Raw genomic sequence first — 19,677 nt, 5'->3', positions numbered from 1 at the left:
CCCCCACTGCGGGGAGGTGGGGGGGGTGGGAGGCAGCTTCTGCCTCCATGGCCCCCAAAGCCCAAATCAAATCCCACCAGAAGACGGAGTCCCAATCAGAGACAAGGGTCAAGACCGCAGTGCCTGGCGGCGACTGTGAGAGTCCCTGGGCCAGATGCAAGGGGAGATCTGTCCTAAAGGGCAGACTCCCCGGATTTTACACACCAGTTGCACCAGGGGCTCTGGCCGCCAAGGCCCCCGTTTGGAGATCACAGAGGTGAGATACGAACAGGATCCCCAAACGGTGTGGGGCTAGGAATGGGAGCCAGATATATGTAACCAGTGCCCCCCCCACCCCCAGTGCCACCCCTACCCACGTAGGTCATGAAAGCACAGGGCCAGACCCAGTGCAGCCGCCTCAGCCTTCTCTGCCTGGCAGGGACGGACGGCCCCCCGGCCCACCTCCCATCCCCAGCCGACTGGGGCGTGGACGTGACCGGGGTGAAGAAACAGAGCCGTTTTGTGCTGAAGGTATGGAAAAGTACAGCCAGGCCCTCCTCGCGCAGAGAGGCTGGGTGAGGTGAGCAGCGGTGTGGGGGCTGGAAAAGCCTCCCGGGCCCAGACGTGGGGCCCAGGACCAGGCACAGGCCGGGTGACAGGAAATGGAAACTCTCCGGCATGGCACAGCAGGAGAATCGTGCCTGGGAGACAGCCCCATTACGAAACCCACGAGGCGGAACATATCAGGACTACGGTTCGCTCGCTCGCTCCTACATGAGGGCTGTGATTTTAAGCAAAAGCATTTCTCAAGTCTCCTTAACCCCCTCAGCCCCCCACCCCAGGCTCTGACAGCACTCAATCTTCTTAGCCGAGTGCAGGAATAGTGAGCGCTCAGGCCTGCACAAGGTCAGCTATCCCCCACCCCAGAGGTCATGACCTCCATTTCTTCACTTGTAAAATGGGAATAACACCACCTCCCTACCAACTCTCAGGGTTCTGGGTCCAAAGGCTCGATGGATGTGGACGTGAAGCGGGTGCACAGGCAAAGCTAGAGATGCTCCTGACTTAGAAACTTATAGTTTCTAAACGCCTAGTGTTGTTGGGGTAGGCTTGCTTTCAGACTCCTGGTGCATTGTGTGTGGCCAGGGAAGGCTCAAAGGCAGGAAGGTAAGTGGCACCAGATTTCCAAGTCACCCAGGGGTCAGGCAGGAGAGCGAAACCCGCTCCTCATGTGGCTGCATCCTGTCCCCCAGCAGAACTCAGTTTCCCACGAAACACTCTACGTGGGAGGCTGGTCCAGGGAGGTCTGTTTACCCTCAAGCCTACTGAAGACGGCTGTCTGTCCTGTGCCACTGAGGGCCAAACAAGTGACCCAACAGTAGGCTTCCAGGACACAGCCTGTCACCTCCCAGGATGAGTGGCGAAACAAGATGGTAAGATGGGAACAGGGTTCCCTTCCCCCTTACTCCCCCCTAGGGGCCCTGGGGTGTGCCCCTCTTTGGAGCGGCAAGAGGGCAGTTGTGCCTGCCTACGAAGGCCACATCTGGCCAGGCATCAGCCCCAAGCCCCATGTGGAACCTCATTTAACCCAAGGAAAAGATGGGGCCAGAAGCATGGATGACCATGCACTGTGCAGCTCAAAGTCGGGTCTACCGGTCAGGTATTTGCTGAACACTGGCCACATGCCCTGATGCTGTGAGCCAAACAAGCGAAGTGCAAGACACAGGCCCTGCCTTGGAGGACTCGCTGTCCTCACCAGAGACAGACAGGCAGACAGGAAGTTACCCGATGGTGGAAGATACCACAACAAAGCAGTGGACAAATGTCAAGGCCAGGACAAGCTCTAGGGCTCGAGCCATGCCCTTGTCCAAGTCCCAGCAACTGAGCACAAAGCAGGACAAGAAGTCCAAACACAGATGGGGCAACACAGGCTCAAAAGACACAAATGACTAGAGCAGAGCCATCTCCCAGTCAGACGCTACCCCCAGCTCTGAAAACCGCCTTTCCCTACTCCTGGCCTGCCCTCCCCACCCAGGTCTTCCACCTTTCTCTGAGCCGGACCCCAGAAGGATACTGGAAAACCCCTACAAGTTCCATCAGTCACCCCTTCTTTCATTATTTCCAGATTTGTGATGGAAGATATGTTCACAGGTCTCATCCCAAGGGGAAGATGTGCCCCTGTGGCCGGCAGATTCACCCAAGTGGTGAACCTGAACCTTAAGTACAGTCTTCCCTCCCAAGGACCGGGGAAGAGTTGATGCTTCATGGGAGATGGGCAGGCTGAAGGGAAGGGGGTGGAGCAGGCGATCAGAAGAAGGAATTGAGACCCTGAAGCAACAATTGGAGATCCATGAAAAATGACTAACTCAGGGCGCCTGGGTGGCTCAGTCGGTTAAGCACCTGCCTTCGGCTCAGGTCATAATCCCCGAGTCCCAGGTTCGGGCCACACATCAGGCCCCCTGCTCAGCGGGATGTCTGCTTCTCCCTCTGCCCCTCCCCCTGCTTATTCTCTCTCTCTCTCTTAAAAAAAAAAAAAAGACTAAATTTCCATAGCCTGGTCTCCACCTCCACTGAACTGAGCCTGACCGATGACAACAGGAATGACCCTCCCACCAAATACACACTCATCTGAGTCTGATGTGGCTCAGAGGGCAAGGAAGTCCACAGCTCTCTGCAATCTCGTATTTTCTGGGGTGTGAGGGGGGTTGTGCTCACCTCAAAAGAGCCTGCAAGTCTCCAGTGGGTGGGACAGGGAAACCACCTCCTTGCAGGTTCTCGGCACATCACGCTGCACGCTGCTCCGAGGCGGCCAGGCCAGGCCAGCTCTCCCCTCTCCCACCCCAGAGCAGGAATGGAATTTGACTAGACACCGAGAGAAGCCAGTGTGCCATTAGAAACCTCCACAGATTCCTATCAACACGCCAGTGCTGTCCAAGAGAACTCTCTGTGCTGATGGAATGTTCTATATCTGAGCAGTCCCATGTGGCTACCAAGCCTTTGAAATGTGGCCAGGGTGACCGAGGAACTAAATTTTAATTTAAAATTAAACAGCCACGATATTTAGTGATATCACGTTAAAATAAAATTAGTTAGCAGCACGTAGGTTGTGGTTACCATACTGATCCTACCCAAATTCTCTCCTAGGCAGGGTGTGCCTTCCCCTGGACCCTCAGGTTCACCCCAAGCCTCAGGCTGTAGTCTGCAGCACTCTCCTGATTCTGAATTATGTGCACGCTGACCCAAATCTTGCTGGCTTGTCCTTTTTGTTCATTGGTAAGGCAGGGCAAGGTCTCCCTGTGGCCCTGTGGGGCTTGCCTGAGCTGGATGCAACATAACACTGGTCTGCGGGCCTCTGGAAGACACCGCCCCTTATAGGGGACATGGACCCCAGCACTGGGTCCAGCCGCTGGGGCTCCCCCTGGGCTCTGCCAGGCATCTCTCGGGGAACCACACTCTCTTCTTGGAGACTGCCAACTCACATGAGTCCAGTCTCCAACAGCTTGGTCTGCAGACCAAAGGCCCAGCTGGTGTCCCCAATCTTTGAAAGCCTTCCCCTCCAAGTATTCAACAGCACTGATGCCCGGAAGTCACAACTTCGGCAGCTAAATTTAAAAGTAATAGCAAGACGCTGTTCAGCAATCACAGGACTGATACCGGGTTTCAGAGTGTGTTCTGTTAAAACCCTGTTTGGCTCTGTGCTTGGTGTTCCTCAGATGTTAAAAATAGCAAGTCTAGAAGTGGCTAATGATATAAATTCAGTTTCTTTGTTTTTAAAGGCAATTCAACAGCATTTCAGAAAACTGGGGAGTCAGAGAAAGAAAAAGGCAGCAATCATCCTGCCTCCAACTGAGCACTAACTGCCTTCTGTTTTTACATCGAGTTTCTATGACTCAATGCGAACAGAACCACACTTGCTAATTTGGGCATCCTGGCTGCCCTCACCCCCAGTCTTGTTTTTGCCTAACTTGAAGTCTGGCTTACAGCTCAGTCCCACTTTGGGAACACCAACTGAAGCACTGGGAGACCACCCCCACCCCAGGGCCTGGGGAGCCCCTGCGCCAGGCATCCCTGTGTCAGTCTGTCTGAGGGGATCCCATCCACAGGCCACGCAGCCCCAGCCTGGTGAGAAGGAAGGACCACACTGTGTGCAGAGCAGTGGGGGAGAGGCTGTAGGGCTGTGTCCAGAGACACAAGAGCAGCGTCAGGAAGGGGAGATTTTTTTAAGGCTTGTACATGATGACCCCAACACAGAGCAGGCAGGGAAGCCAGGGGGTTTGACCACATGCAGCTCTCAGCCCTGGAAGATTCCAAGAAGACAGGGCATGCCAAAACAGAGATCTGTGAACTCTGAAGCCTCAGCAGGCTTGGTGCAGAGGGGAACCTTCTAGAGCAGGACCCAAAACTGCCCCCCATGACTCTGACATTGCCCTGCCTGAGCACCGCAGAGCCTGCCCTGGGTCTGGATGCAGCACACCCCCAGGGAGATGCTGACACTTCGCCGGGCAACCTACCAACCTGTCCCAAGAGGGCAGTGCGCACAGGAGGATCGCAGGGGTGTGGGCGGTCCCACGGCGCCTGCTGGGTGGATGCGGAATCTGGACAGGCAAGACCCCCACAGGGAGGGCAAGGGATAGTTTTCCAGACTAGAGGTGGGCCTAACTGGAAGGCAAAGGAGGGTGTGAGGGTCCTGCCCCTGGGATTTGGGGGCTGGTGGAAGACAAGCCAAAGGAGAGAGAAATACAGCCTCATGGTTCAGGGTGTTCATTAATAATTACTCCTCACACGGTGCTAGGTTTGCAATGTGATGGGGGCACAGATTGAGGGCCTTGCAGAGCGGGAGAGGAGTGCAGACAAGGCAGAACCCCCACGGCAACATGCTCTGAGGGGAGGTGGCGCCTCCCCGGAGAAGGACGGGGAGCCTTCCCTGACAGCCACAGCCTACAGCAACTTTTCTACCTTGGGGCCCCTGAGGCCCCCACAACATGCCACACTGCTACTTAATAATCCTCAATATACACTGCACGGCCCCACCCCAACCTCAAAAGCAGGGATAATGTCTAAGCCTTCCCAAAATTTCCACAACCCTTAAGCCAGCACTGGGTGTACAGCAGGTGCTCAGTAAGTATCTAATTGGCCTTAGTGAGCAAGTCCTTCGTTCAGAGAGGGGCAGTGACCTGGTCTAGTTGCACAGTAAGTCAGCTGAGCAAGTCCCAGGACCCTCTAGTCCCCACCTCACCGGGCCACTCCTAAGTAGATCTCTGGGCTGCAGCTAGCGTCTGGGGGATGGGAGAGACTGGGTGTTGAAAAGCTGATAATCAGGACACCCTCCCTTTTCCTGCTCCCCAGGGGGTGCTGACAAGACACTACGGCATTAGCCTGCTCCACTTAGCCCACTCAGCACTTATCCCTCAGTGAGAGGCAGCCCTTCTACCCACTGCTCCAGGGGGCCGGGATGCTGAGAAGGGAAGGGCAGCCTTCCAAAGCTAACACTGTCAGGATGCATTCCACGCCCCGGGAGGCAAGAGCTTTATTTGAACAGCAGAGATGGGCAAGGTCTGGGGCTGCTTTTCTTTCTCCTCCAGAGGGTCTGTGAATAGGTGCCATCCTGCACCCGAGATGTGGGAGGACCAAGGAACTTGCACTAGACACAAGGGACACCCAGGCCCAAATAAACATTCAAGGCCATGAGGGGCCCCCTCCTGGGGTCCTCAGCATGCTGCAGGATCACAGATCTCTGTCATCAGCCAGACAGGCAGGATCTGGGTGGCATTTCTACTCCAGGAGAATGGCAAGACTAAAACTATTCCCTTCCAAGATGTGGACCAGAGTCCTGCTGGGGCTCTTCCTTGGGGGAGCCAAATGGGGGAACAGGTCATAAGTATGGGTTTAGCTGCTGAGGACGTAGCAGGTAATATGGGGATTCAGATGGGAAACCCCACCGCTGACAAGCAGTTGCATGTCCCCCCTCCAGCTCCTTGATTCTTTCTTGGAGGCTCGGTCTCTGGGTCCCCCAACCCACAAATTCTGCAGTGAAGGGTCGGGGCCTGTTAGGTCTGTAAGGATGCTGGAGGAAAGCGGCTGAGGGCAGGAAAGGAGTTGACAGCCCCGACTCTGGACCGTGGCACCCACTTACAGGACCCAAGATTTCCTGCTTTAAAACTTTTCACGCTGAAAATGGCAAATAAACCTATATATGGTCAATGTGGTCAGGAAAACAGTGGTGTCAGAACCCACAAGGCTGCAGAATGCAGTGCTCAGCAAAGGCTAGCAAGCAGGCATGGAGTGCTTTTGGGGTGCGAGGAACCAGTGGGCCCCAATGAGAAAGTCCAGCCCCAAGGAGTGGCTGGTAGCCTAGCAAGATGGGTAGGACTGGCACCGATTTAGGACACCACAGTCTAAATGAGAGCCCCTCTGCAGAGCTCTGGATGCAGAAGGCCCAGCTGGGTGACTTGGTTATGTCATTTAATTTCTCTGCTTCAGATGCTTTATCTGCAAAATGAGGTTCCCTACAGCACCTATCTTGCCATTGCTGGGGGGTCGATGCGACGTGGCGATGGTCCTCCCCTGGCCTGTGGCGCCCTTCCCCTCACCAAGTGCTGGCCACTGTTACTCCTGTGGTGTGACTGTGGTCCTGCCCCCACTGCCACCCTTCCCCAGAGTGGCTTACGTTATAGGCGGACACACACCTCGAGTTCTTGGTAAGAACTGAAAACTTGCAATGGGTCTACAGCATTTTAGAATGTCTCTCCACCCTCATGAGATGGCCTTTTGTCTATATGGAGGCCGACTGAGATCAAGGGGAAGGGTCCAGAAAGAGGCTGAGACCACGCAGCTAGCAGAGTCCAAATCACATGGGCCATGGCAAGAATGTTGGCTTGGTCTGAGGGAGAAGCCACTGAGAGTTTTCTGAGCTGGGGATCACGACCTATGTCTATGAAGAGCCCCGACTGCCGTGATACTGGCCAGGACAGCTATTAGGAGGTGTGGTGGTCACCTTTCAACCTACCTCTTGGGGACACTGCTTCGAAGAAACTTTCCCATTTGCCCCACTTAGCTCTAATTACTCCTTCACTGTACTTCCCTGCCCCTGGTGAGCACAGAAACCTGGAGAAAGTTACATAACCTCCTAAGGACTGGACCTTGGCTCCAGGGCTGTACTGGGAGGCCAGTTAGGTAACCACTAGGCTCCCTCCAGCCTCACAATTTATGATTCACTGCCAAGAGAGGTGCCCAGGGCCTGACCCTCCTCCCCCATCAGCCACCCCTGCCAGCCTCCAAGGTGGGGGGTGCTCTGGGCTCTGGAGAAACCAGCCAACAGCTCCTTGGGCACAAACACTTGGGGCACAGGGTCCTGTGATAGGACAACTCCCTGGGAGGCATCAGATGCTTTCTGCTCCAGGCTCTGGATGGCCCCAAAAAACATCCTCCTTTCAGAGCTTCCAGTTACCACCATCTCAACTGCTTCTTGTCCCAGAAAAACTCACTAGTTAGGGTGGGGAAGCTGGGACTCAAGGTCCCAGGAAGGGGTGTCCTGGGCAGGTTAGGAAATCAGGCAGGCCAGGTTAGTGTACGTAGAATTAGTTCTCTGCACTCCAAAACCCCATCATGATTTTGATGTCAAGGCCATTTAAAAAGGCGATTCGAGGCAGGGTAAAAAATGGCTTGGTGGAGAAAGGCTCTGGACCTGGGCAAGCAGAGCCTCTGTACCCTGAGCTTAGTTCCACAAACAGTCTGTCACCACCCAGCCCCTCACCAGGCCTCAGTTTTCCTACCTAGCAAATGGGATGGTGTTTCACTGCCACACCTCAGTCGGGCCCAGAGAGGTCACAGGAAAGCACCTCAGATGAACGGGTCTGCAAGACCCAAGGCAAGGCCCTGGGTGGAATCTGGGAAGGGTGCAAAGCCTGGGTATCCGCAAGCTTCTCAGGGGTCCTCCAGGTGCTGCAGGCAACACTGTGCAACACTCCTGCTCCATTCCCTGGGGTCGACACCCTTGGAGGGCTGCCCTGTGAGAGGGGCCCAGTGCAGGCTCCAGCTGAGCCAGAGTGATCAGGTCAGGAACAGCCCGGCCTTGCTCCTGTTCCTCCTCAGCAGGCTCTGAAGGCCTCGACCCCTCTCCACGAGGGAGGGGCAGGGGGTGCTGCTTCCCTCCCCCAGTGTGTCCACTTGCCCTCTTGGGTTTCCACAGTCCATGGTCCAAAGGCATTCCCAAAAGGCAGGGATGGGGCTCGTTCTCTTTGCAACAGGTCTCAAACAGGTTTGGGCACATAGTATGTGCTTAGCAAAGATCTGCTGAAGGAAGGACTGGATGGCTATTTGCTCTGCCTCAAGTTCCTTCAAAGCAGCAACCACAGTGAGCCTGGCCCACTGGGGGGGGGGGGGGGGGCGGCGGGGTGGGACAGATTGGCCTTGTTAATCCCAGGAGAAAAGAGTTTAAGAAAAGTTTATAAAATAAGGGATGGGGAGTGGAAGCAGGGAAGGGGGTTCCCAGAGATAAAGACCCAGAGAGGGAGAGCTGTTCCAAGTTCCTCGAAGAGGACGAGATGGCAATAAACTGAATCTAAAGGTTAACTTGGAGCTGGCAGCCCGGCCGCAGTGAGTGACCTCCATGCACACGTTCTCCTATGATCTCCTGCGATCTTCGTCCCACCGAGATGGGTAACACTGCTCCCACCTTCCGACGGAGCAGCGCGCTCAGGGTCGTACAGCTTGCAAAGGCGCCGTGACTTGAAAAGCCTGTCCTTGACCACTAGGCAACTTAGCCCCACCTCATGAGACTTGAAGGGGAAGGTGGGAGCTCATTTTGATAATGGCATTCCCCCCTCCTCTTCCTCCACAATTCCCAGCCTATGAGACCAGGGGCCAGAGTCTGGGCTGCGCAATTCACTTAGACAAGTGCCTCGATCTTGAAGAGGCCCAGCCCCTCCCGACTGGACATGGAAACGGAAGGTCCACGGGGCTCTCAGTGTCCCCCTCAGAGCCAGACTCACCACTGGGCATCTCGGGGCCCAAGAGACATTGGGAGCACAGCAGTGCTCAATTAAACCCCACAGGCTTACTGCGCATGTCTGTGGACTAGGGTGGGGGGGGAGTGGGGGACGGACACAGGTCCCTGCCCAGGTAGGTCTCCTACAGTCTAGCTGGGCCTAATTTAATAGGCACTCCAAGCCTTCTTGAGTGAATGGATGAATTTACTTGAAGGAAGTGGAGTCCAGAGAAGTGAAATCTGGCCAAGGTCACACAGCACATACCAGGAGTGTAGGCAGGATTGGAACCAGGTTAGAATCAGCTATTTCCCACAAAGTGGTTCAGATTCAAGTCTGTCAGCCCCAGCGTCAAGCACAGGTCAGGTCTACAGAGACAAAGGGAGGGGCTTTCAACCGGGTACTGGCCTGGCCATCAAGCACCCTGCTGGGCTTTTCTCTGGGGCCCGGTGGGGGGCCGGGGGTGGAAGTTTCTCCCTCCCAGGAAGAGCCTAGCTAAGCTGCAGCAGCCAGATTACACTGGGCCATGGGAGGTGACAACAGCCACGGTACACAATCCCGCCTAAATATTTCGTCAGGAAACCCAAATATTTAGATGGCGGAGAGGAAAAATAGAAAAACAGAATGTACATTTCAAAGCCAGTCAAAGGGACCTGTCTACCAAGGGCCCTCTGAGAGGGGAAGTGGGGGGTGCCTGCCCCCTACAAGGGTACAACTCTGACCTAGGGTCCTACGTGATCCCCACCCAGGGAGGACACACATGAGGCTATCTGCACCTGGAATCCTCCAGAATGCAAAAGGTTCCACAGGGGCCTGGGACGAGCCAGGACTGAGCAGAGAAAGCCTTGCCACCTTTCCCCAGAGCAGGAACCAGGGCCCTGCTGGAAGGGAAGAGGGGGCCAAATTTCCGTATGTTTAGATGTGGACCATTAATTCTTTTGAGGGAAGGGTTATGGGTGAACTTGAAAGAAATGGGAAATGGTGGGTAACTCCACTAGGAGGAATCTGGTGGGCTTTATCATCGGTATCACCAGATCAGGAGCTCAGTCCATGGTGGGGCCTGAAGCAGGCATCAGAAACAGGCCCTCCCCCCCGCACCCGCCCCCCCCCGCCCCCCGCCCCGAGAGACAGAGCACAGGATCAGCAGCTAACAGGCAGCAAGTCACCCACTGCATGTGCCAGGCACTCTGCCAAGTGCGTTTACGTGGACTCTGCGGACATGAGGGAGAAACTGTACTACTGTCCCATTTCGCAGATGAGGAGACTGACCTGCTCAAGGTCACGCAGCTGAGTGAGCATCCTGAAAGCCGTCCCACATCCCTAAGGCTCTGAAGATACCATGCAAGCCTTGCCCTTTCCTGCCTCCAGGCCTCTGCTCCTTGTTTTTTCCTCCCTTTCCACCCCACACAGAACAGAAAGGTCCAGAGTGTGGACTCTAGGTTCAAATCTTCATTCTTCCACTTCCTAGATGTACAACCTCTAGGATGAACGTCTGTGGTCCATTCTGTGGCTCCTACCAGGATGGAGCGCTGGTAAGAGCACCTACTGCAGAGGGCTGCTGCATATGGATTCATGAGATGAGGCCCCAAACAGTTCACACAGCCTGTGGCTAAGCAAGTGCTCAGCTTGCACCCCACCCCCCACCCCCATACCCTAACCTCCAGGCTCTTTCTCCACTCCTGGCTCTGAAGTCAACAGGGCAGGGTAAGTCTCAGCCTCTAGTTAGCCATGTAGACCTGGGCAAATCCCTTGGCCTCCATTTTCCCAGAAAATGGGCATAGCATTAACATTTAACCCACTGGACTGTTTTCAGGAGACACGGTTAAAGACCCAGCCCAATGCCTGGCATGCAGTAAGAATTCAGCAGGATGCTCACAGGGGCTGCTACACACACCACTCATCTTTCCAGCCTGCCTTAAATTCCTGTTTCTTTAAATTCAAGAGTAGAGATTAATCTCTCAATGGTTCACACTTAGAACCTCGAGGTGCATTTACCAATGTCAACCCAGTGATAGGTCCTTTACTTTTCTTCCTCCAGACCGGGGGCTCCCTGAGGACAGGGGTTATGTGTTGTTCAGAGCCAGAGACCCTGCAGGCCAAGGGGTTCTACAGGCCTCAGGAAACAGGAAGCGAATCCTCTGAGGCCCTGTGACCCTCGTCCATCTCTCCAGCCTCTACCATCTGCAACCCATCACTCAGCACCAGGACCGCATTTCCCCTCATTTCACCACAGTGACCGTTTCTCTCCCTAGTGAGGCTGAGCTCCCGAGGGCTAAGGTCCCTGTCTAGTTTCTGAGGCTTCAGCACACACCAAAATGCTGGCCAGCAGTGAGGCCCCTCTGTGAGCCCACCCCTTCTTTTGCCCAGATCTCTGAAATTTAGGGACCAGATTAACTCCTCACCAAAAACCCAGAGGCCTCAGGCAGCTGTAGAAATCTGGAATATACCACCCTCACTTTTGCATGAAGGGACAACTAAGGCATAATTTGGAAAGGTCATCAAATGGGGGGGGTGGCTCTGGTAGGGACCCAGACCTGAGGGGCTCATGGTAAGGGGAGAAGGTGCCCTAACTGAAAGTTGGGTTTTGTGGGGGGGCTGTGGGCTCTGTGGGCTTTGGTGGAAAAACCCACACTCCATCACATCAGAAGGAGGAAGGGAGGAAGCATCCTTATCAGAACACCCATGGGGTGAAGGGATCAGCCCACAGAAATGCTGTTAATTTCAAGTCGAATACTCCACTTTTTTTTAAGTTGCAACGCCTGTGAAGGAAGAGGGAGCTTTCTGAAATGCTGTTCACTCCCTTACTTGAAAATTGCAAAAATTTGGTCAGTTCAAATTCCTTGGCTAAACCCAGAGGGCTTCATCATCTGACCCTCACCTCTCAGCCCTGTGGCGGCAGCCCAGGACCATCAGGCAGTTATACTCCTCCCTGAGGGCTGTGGGCAAGAAAGATCCACCATCCCCCTTTATTTGTTTAGCTCTTTAAAAATCTGGTTGATACACACCCAGAAGAGGGAATCTGGATCATACGGTTCCACTTTTAATTTCCTGAGGAACCTCAACACTGTTTTCCATAGTAGTTGCACCATTTTACTCAAAAGAAACAAATATTATATGATTCCACTTGAAAGGTATTTAAAGTAGTCAAAATCACAGGAACAGAACGTAGATTGCTCATTACCAGGGGAAAGGGGAATTGTTTAATGGAGATAGAATCTGTTTTGCAAGATGAAAAAGTTCTGGAGATCTGTTTCACAACACTGTGAATATACTTAACATGAATGAACTGTACTCTTAAAAGTGGTTAAGATAGGATAAATAATGGATAAGATGGTAAACGCTGTTATGTGTTTTTCACAATTAAAAAAAAAAAAAATGTTTGACATTTCTTCTGCTTCAGGAAGGTCCCCCTGATCCTGTGTGAGCCAGACTTGTGTGGGCAGCCCCGCCCCAGAGCAGGGGTGTCTAGGGAGAGGAGCAGTGGCAGGGGACCTAACCCTTAATGAGCACTGACTAAGGGCCCTGAACTGGTCTAGGTAAACAACGAGGGTGCTATCGTGGCATGCCTTCAGAGGCCAGCCCATGACCATCATACAAGCTGCATGGATGGGGCTCTTTCAGCAAGAACAAGGACCCCACAGTTGGTGGGCTGAGTGTCCTCTATCCATGTCAACCCATCCTTGGGGAGGATGGACAGGCCAGGCCTCCTCTGCCCTATTTAAAGAGTCCCAGGGAACTCTCAGTGACATCTCTAAGGACACTCGCCTCGACGTGCTCCATTCCCCAAAAGGAACACGGGAAGGAGGCGAACCTATGTCACATGCTTTCTTGTAGTACCCAGCACACTTGGCCTCTTTGTATCACCCGGTTCTGGCCAAGTAATTCTTCAGCACCGGTGGGATCTAGCACCCCAATTTGTGGGAAGACTCTCTTGGGGGTTGTCTCAAGAGCATGGCTCCTCTGTTCCCCAAAGCCTTATACTTCCCTGCTCCCCACTCCCACCACACATAGAGTTCAGAGGCTGAGCCCAATCTGACGGCAAACAGCCAAGTTCAAGATGAAAGCCCTTGGCCTGAGGTCAGAGCCAGCCAAGCACAGCATCCAAAACTGGAGGATTGTTTCTTTTAAACGCCAGACTAGGGGCGCCTGGGTGGCTCAGTCGTTAAGCGTCTGCCTTCGGCTCAGGTCATGATCCCGGCGTCCTGGGATCGATGCCCCGCATTGGGCTCCCTGCTCCGCGGGAAGCCTGCTTCTCCCTCCCCCACTCTCCCTGCTTGTGTTCCCTCTCTCGCTGTGTCTCTGTCAAATAAATAAATAAAATCTTTAAAAAAAAAAAAATGCCAGACTATCAATAGGGCAAAACCCCAAGAAAATACTTAGAAGCAACAGTCCTCACCTCCCTTGCCACCCCTCCTATAGGACTCCCCCCACCCCGACTAGAACCTTTCAACACTTGTTAATTCCCACCCTCTGATAAGTCTCTAATACCATGCCATCTGTAATCATCCTAAGGGCTCTAGTAAAACTTCCCAAACGATTCAATGAAAATTCACTTTAACTGTTGAAACTCTAACTAGAGCAGTTAACTGAGGCACATCTATCGATTTAAGAATTCTTATTTTTTTGGCTGCCCTCAACTTTAAGGGGAACATAAACAGACAAGCCATGAGGAGAGGACCTCTTTCTTCCATTTCATCTCAAAAACCCGACTTCTCTACTTTCCACCTCTGCAGTTCCAGACAGTGAGGATCCAAGTTCACACTAATGACGTGGAGGCCTCCGGGATCTTGGATAATCAAAAGATCTTTTGTGTTCCCTTTACTTACAAAGGCACTTAAGTGGACCAGTGTGCTTTATAATTTCCAACAAGGCTTGAAACAAAAGAGGTTTTCATGTTAACCCTCAATTCTCAAAAAAAATTCAATTAATGTGCCCCATTCTCAGCATTTTGGTCAGATGTAATTTTAGCACATAATCCCTCGTTATACTTTCAAATTTCAGGAGGAGGATTGGTGTTAGTGACTTGAGGTCAGACCTTTAAAACTGGAATCCGCTTGACTGGTATAGACGGGAACAGGTATACAGTAGGAAGGTTCCAGTAAATAAAAGGAGAGGGGTCTGGCACACATGGAAAACCTCCAAATAGGATAATGCAGTTTGAAGCTGGTGAGGAGGCCAGCAGGATCCAAAAGGCTTCTGGGAACTGGTCTGCTATGTGAGCAGTCTAGCAAAACCCAGAGTTAGGGATGGGGCATGCCAGTGGAGGGCAGGGCCTGGAGCCATCCCTATCGCACCCCTAGGAGACCTGGGAATCTCAAGAGCCACAGCAGGAACACCCCCTCTCTCCCCACTTTTCCTCCCTCTCAAACCCTCCTAATTCCAAGACCCTACTTGAGGTCATCGCCTCCAGAGAGCCCGCCCTGACCCCTCAGGCTGGTCCTGGGGGCCCTCATGAGCCTCCCTGTCCTGGTGAGCTTATTCATCCTTCTTCCAGCAGCCAGTTTAAGCCTGGTGGGTGTCTTAATCCATCTTTGCACTCCCAGAGCCTTGCCTAGTGCCTGGCACACAGTGGGCACTTAATAGACGCTTGCTGACTAATTCTCATGTACTTCGGAACACAACACAGTGTGAAACCTGACTCTGCACCATATAATCCTGGGCAAGTTATATCACTGTCCTCATCTATAAAAGGGGTTGGTCACCAAGATTAAATTAAAATAAGAACTTCTATAAAGTGCTTATTGGAAGCTCTGGTGCACAGTGAGTTCTCAAATCCTTCCTGTTTATGATCACTGCACACCGGAGGTGAAGGCTGAGGAAGGTTCACTGCTCCCCTTCACCCCAACCCTTTGCTTTCTTGTGCTGCCAAAGGAGGGGTGGACTGATGCTTACCGAAGCCACAGAGGAGGCGCTAGCTTGGCCAGGCCCCACACAGGAGGCCTGCGTGCCAATGCCTGTGCTAGAGGAAGGAGAAAATAGAATTCCCCAGCCGGCCAGAGTCCACCTGAACCAATTCACTGAGCTCGCTTACAGACTAACCAGTCAAGAGCTTCACATGCCCAAGAAGGAGGGCAAAGGTGTACAAGGGGCAGGCTCTGGAGGCAAACTGTGTGATCCTGCGTTGCCAAGGCCACCCCAACTGCCCTGAGCTTCGGTTTCCTTATCTGAATATGTAAGGTTGCTGTAAGAAGTAACTAAGGCAGGTAAAGCACCTGGTCAATGTGTGCTCGATAAACGCCAACAACAGGGGGAGACGTGCCGTGCCGGCTCTCCCAAGTCACACCAGTACACACCTTGCCTAACGCTTCTACTTGACCTGATCCTCACTGGCCCCTCATTTTGCAGAGGGGGAAAGAGGCAAAGTTAAATGGCCTGATGGGTAAATGGCCAAGCCAGATGACAAAACCAGCCTGTGCCCTCTCTCCTAAAATGCACATGCCACCCACAATGCCCAAGGCGTGGGGCATTCAGCCAATGCTAACTGCCCTTTGTGGGAACCGCTGCAATTTAGGAAGAGGCTGGGGGGGAGCAAGGCTTGGGAGCAAGGCTCCAAGGTGGTTCTGAAGGCAGGAAGGAGGGCGACCATGTGGTCAGAGGCCAGTGGGGGTGGGGAAGTTTGAGGTTTGAAAGTTGGCCTCCACCTCAGTTCAAACCACAGCTTGAACAGGGAGGAAGCACCTGACAACTTGGGGCCTATTTCCAAAGATCGAACGAAAGGTGAGGGGTGTGTTGTGTTAACTCCCTTCGTGTGCCTCTGAAAGCACGTGCGGATATTTCCAGGGTAAGAATAACCCCAGCCCAGACTGCACCCCCCCTTCTAACAGCCCCTCCCAAGAGCCCACCCCAAGCCCAGGAATTCCTAGCGTGGGACTTCTTTAGGATTACAAAGGTGATTCAGAACCTGACAAAACACAGAACCTCAGGTGCGTGTGGCGGGCCAGATGGGAAAGAAGTTTGAGTTTTCAAAGACGGAGTCTTCGTTTTTCCTTAAGCCAATTTCCTAGGGCTGAAGGCCATGCTTCAAGTCGCGGAACAAAAAGCAGAGCCAGGCAGATTTCTGCAGGCTAAAAAGTAACGCTAGCTAAAATGCTTCCCCTGGTCAGTTTTCGTGTCTTGGGCTTTTCCTATGATGGGAGGGGAATCGCCCTGTTGGAGAAGGTTTGAGAGTTTTCTGGCCAGGGATGAGGAACAGGGCTGTCTATAATCGTCTCCAAATCAGACTGGCCTGATGCCCAAATCTAAAAATTACCTGCCCACTTTTGGGGGGCAATCATTGGCGGGTTTAAGAGGACCTCCAAACAAGAGGCATTTTGTTTGCTCGAACACCTTAAGAAAACTAACTTCCAAAGCTACTACTACCAGCTGCACGCGGCTGCCTTACCCCGACACCCCCCCTTTCCCCTCTCCTCGGGTTTTGAAGTTTATTTTCCCACATTCAGCCTTGAATTCTTTCCTTCCTTCCCCTGCTGTGGCAAAGAGGGAAACACTTCGAGGGCAGCTTGATTCTTCATCACCCACGCCTGCCCTCTTCCCCCTCTAAACAAAGCCCTGGAAGAAACTAAACAGCAACTCGTTCTCCGGGGGAATTGTTTCCTCAAGGGAAATTATAAAGTGACCACTCCCCAATGCGCACACACAGGGCAGACACTCATCCAAAGGAGCTCCCGCTATCGGGGGCGAAACCACCCGATTGCCCTCTGAAGCTCATCCTCCCCACCAAACCTTACCTCTCCTGGGCCCCGACTCTGGGGACGGCTGCAGGTCCAGAGGCTCTCCCCACTAAAATCCAACACCTAACCTGCCCAACCTCCCCTCTACTGGCCTCTGAGAGGTCAAGTCTTTACTTGCCCAGCTGCTGGTAAGTACCTATATGCTCATGTGTGTGAATGTCCATTGATTTCAGGGCAAAAAGGAGGTAGCAAAGGAAAAGCCTCCTCACCTATTCCAAAGCTTTCAACTTTCCAACAGTCCAGGGCAGGGAAGACAGATGAAGACAGGTTCATTCTCATTTCACACATGGGGAGACTTGAGACGGGTCAAATGAGAGACAACTAGACAACCATAAACTGTTGGGGGTCTGCTGTAGATTAAGTGCTGTTCCTCATCAAACCTCCTTTCTGGCATCTTTTGCCCCAAGAGAAATGTAACACCTTGGACAATCTATCCCTAGTCCACCCCACAATTTAGAACCTTCACCAGCTCTTATACCCAGGTCCTGGTCCTTCCACTGGAGGGAGGCCATTAATGCAGGCCAAGAGGGTGGGTGGTTAAGGCTAAGAGCCTCTGAGAAACTGGAGCAGAGGATCCTGGTCCCCAAACAGACCCAAGGTCCCAACCACCATGGTCAGCCCTAGTTTATCCGAGTGAGGTCAAAGCCATCCATAGAGCAGGAAGGAGAAGAGGCTCCCAATGCCAACCCGGAGGAGAAACTACCCCCCAACACCTTCCATTCTAATCAACCTCTCCTTCCCCCTAAAAAGGATGTCCAGGGTTTTGTTCCTTTGTTCAACCTGCTACTTTCACAAACTTTAAGTCCAAGCCCTGGGGGAGGAGGGGGACTGTCTCCGCGAGATAAGCTCTGCCGGAAGCGTGAGCGGGTCCCCAGCATTCCAGCCATCGACCCCCATCCCGGGAGCTCTGGCGGGACGGAGACCCTTGCCCACTTCCTGAGCCTAGCGGGTGCGGGGGAGGGGAGGCTTTGCTAGGTTGGGGCTGGGGGACCCTCCAGTAACTCCGCTGGGCTCACGTTCGCGAAAAAAAAACCCAGGCGGGCACGGCACCGGCTTGGAGCTGGGAGGTGGAGATGCGAAGGGGTGGCACCCGGCTCGACTCCCGAACTCCGGGAGCGTCTCCAAGTAAAGATAAACGCCTTTATCCGCCCTCCAGCCCCCTTCCAACCAGGGAGGTACCCGCACACTCACACCGAGCCACCGCGGGGCCTGGTTCATTGGGGGGTCAACCCCAACTTCTTCTCTCTGGACAAACTGGGTTCCCAAAGAGTCTCCGCGCGTGGGTGACTCCAGTGTCTACGGGTGAACCACAGATCCCAGCAGCCAAACCCATGCGAGACATCCTTTCCTGCTACCCCCAGGACTACCCACGGGGACTGTGAGTTATCCAAAGCTGTGAAGGGCTTCCCTTCAGCACTCCTAACGCTTTGGCCAGCTTCAAGTGTCTGTAGGGGCACGGACGGCGGCTCACCTGTAAGATCTTGTCCAGGCCCTCCTGGCCCAGGCACGGGAACTCCTTGAGCAGATGCAGTTTCTGTGTATAGTAGTTTTTCTTGGCCTCTTTCCAGTGCGGCTCCTCGAGCACCTCGAAGATCGCTGCCCCGATGGCCAGGTAGAAGATGATGGCCGAGGTGAGCAGTGGGCCCCGGTCCACCATGGCTCCTGAGCGGCCGCCTCCTGGAGAAAGCCTCCCCTAGCCCCAGCCGCTCCCGGTCCACGCGCCCTCCAGCCTCTGGAAACAGCTGTTTGAATTTGGAGCTCCGCATGCGCAGTGCCCTATTCCCCCCACCCCCCGGCGCCGCTCCCCGGACAAAGTTGCTCCTTCAAATTGGCCCACCAAGCGCGGGTAACTGTGCGAAGCGTTGCTCCCGCAGGCGGGCGGAGGTGGGGGCGGGCGGACACCAAGCGGGGGGCAAGGGGGCGCCCTGGCTCGCGGGGGTAAAAGTAGCTGGGGGAACTCAAGGCCGGATTCTGGGGAGACACGTGGGCCGTCCTCCGCGAGCCACAGCAGTGTGCGCCGCGCCCGCCTCCGCGCGCCTCTTTAACCAGCGCCCCGCGCGCGCCCTCCCGCGCCCAGTCCCGCAGGGGAGGAGCCCGCACAGGCCCCGCCCCCTCGCCTGCACCGCCCCCGCGCAGGCCCCGCCCCGCGTAGGTCCCGCCCAGCGTAGGCCCCGCGGCTGGCCGGACAGTCACCGCGAGGTGCGCGCTGAGGAATTCCGTGCTGCGTGCGCTTCCCGGGTCACCGCCAGGGGAGGCTGCGCGCCCCGCGCTGCCAGAGGGGTTGGGGTCTCCGGGACTCGCGTTTGTTATTAATGCTGGTGGTATTAACTAAGATGAGTGTGTATCTAACGACCAGGGTCGGGAAGTTAGTACTATTATATTGTAATTCAATTTCCATCTGCTGACGTTTCTGCCAGGAAAGCTTGATTCTCTCCGTCTCTTTCTCTTACACCCTCCTGTAAGCCAGGGGAAAGTGTAAGATTAGAAAGGGACTAGAGAGGTTGTAGAGAATGGGGCTATCAGGAACAAATCCAGCCGCAAAGGCGAAACTCTCCCCTATTGCCCCATTCTCACCTGCCCTGGTGAGACAGACCCCCACATCGGGAAGGAGCAGTTGAGGCTGCCCTGTTGTAGACGCTTACCAGCCACACACACTGTAACTCTCCAGGAAATACTTAACCTCTCCATACTCCCAAGTCTATACGGCAACTCTCATCTACACCCACACACGGGCACTCATCTCCCTTGTTGGGAGATATTTTCTTCCTGAATCCCTTCTAATATACGATATAACTCTAATGCACTATATAACAGTAAAATGACCGCTGGGGGGTAGGGAATCTGGACTGTTCAATGACATATCCTCAGACCTTTACATAGTAGACATTCAATAAACATTTGTGCAATGAAGGAGTGAATGAATTTGTCAAAAACAGACACTGAGGACGTTTCTCGCTCCTCTAGCTTCGTCTATAAACCTCAGG

The 19,677-nt window shown here is 53.9% G+C and overlaps 1 protein-coding gene across 1 annotated transcript in view; it reads right to left on the bottom strand.

The window, feature by feature from the left end:
- The window catches only part of KCNK5 (potassium two pore domain channel subfamily K member 5), a 37,639-nt gene extending 19,283 nt beyond the window's left edge, over nucleotides 1-18,356 (bottom strand). Inside the window, exon 1 of the mRNA XM_021684622.1 lies at nucleotides 18,165-18,356. Within this exon, the coding sequence (XP_021540297.1) occupies nucleotides 18,165-18,350 (186 nt within the window). The 5' untranslated portion in view covers nucleotides 18,351-18,356. The remainder of the gene's footprint in view (nucleotides 1-18,164) is intronic.
- Nucleotides 18,357-19,677: the final 1,321 nt, after the last annotated feature.

The sequence above is a fragment of the Neomonachus schauinslandi genome, chromosome 8 (assembly GCF_002201575.2).
Source record: "Neomonachus schauinslandi chromosome 8, ASM220157v2, whole genome shotgun sequence".
Classification (NCBI taxonomy): Eukaryota; Metazoa; Chordata; class Mammalia; order Carnivora; family Phocidae; genus Neomonachus; species Neomonachus schauinslandi.
The sequence above is the reverse complement of the archived record's forward strand: the minus strand, read 5'-3'. Positions and strand labels throughout refer to the sequence as shown.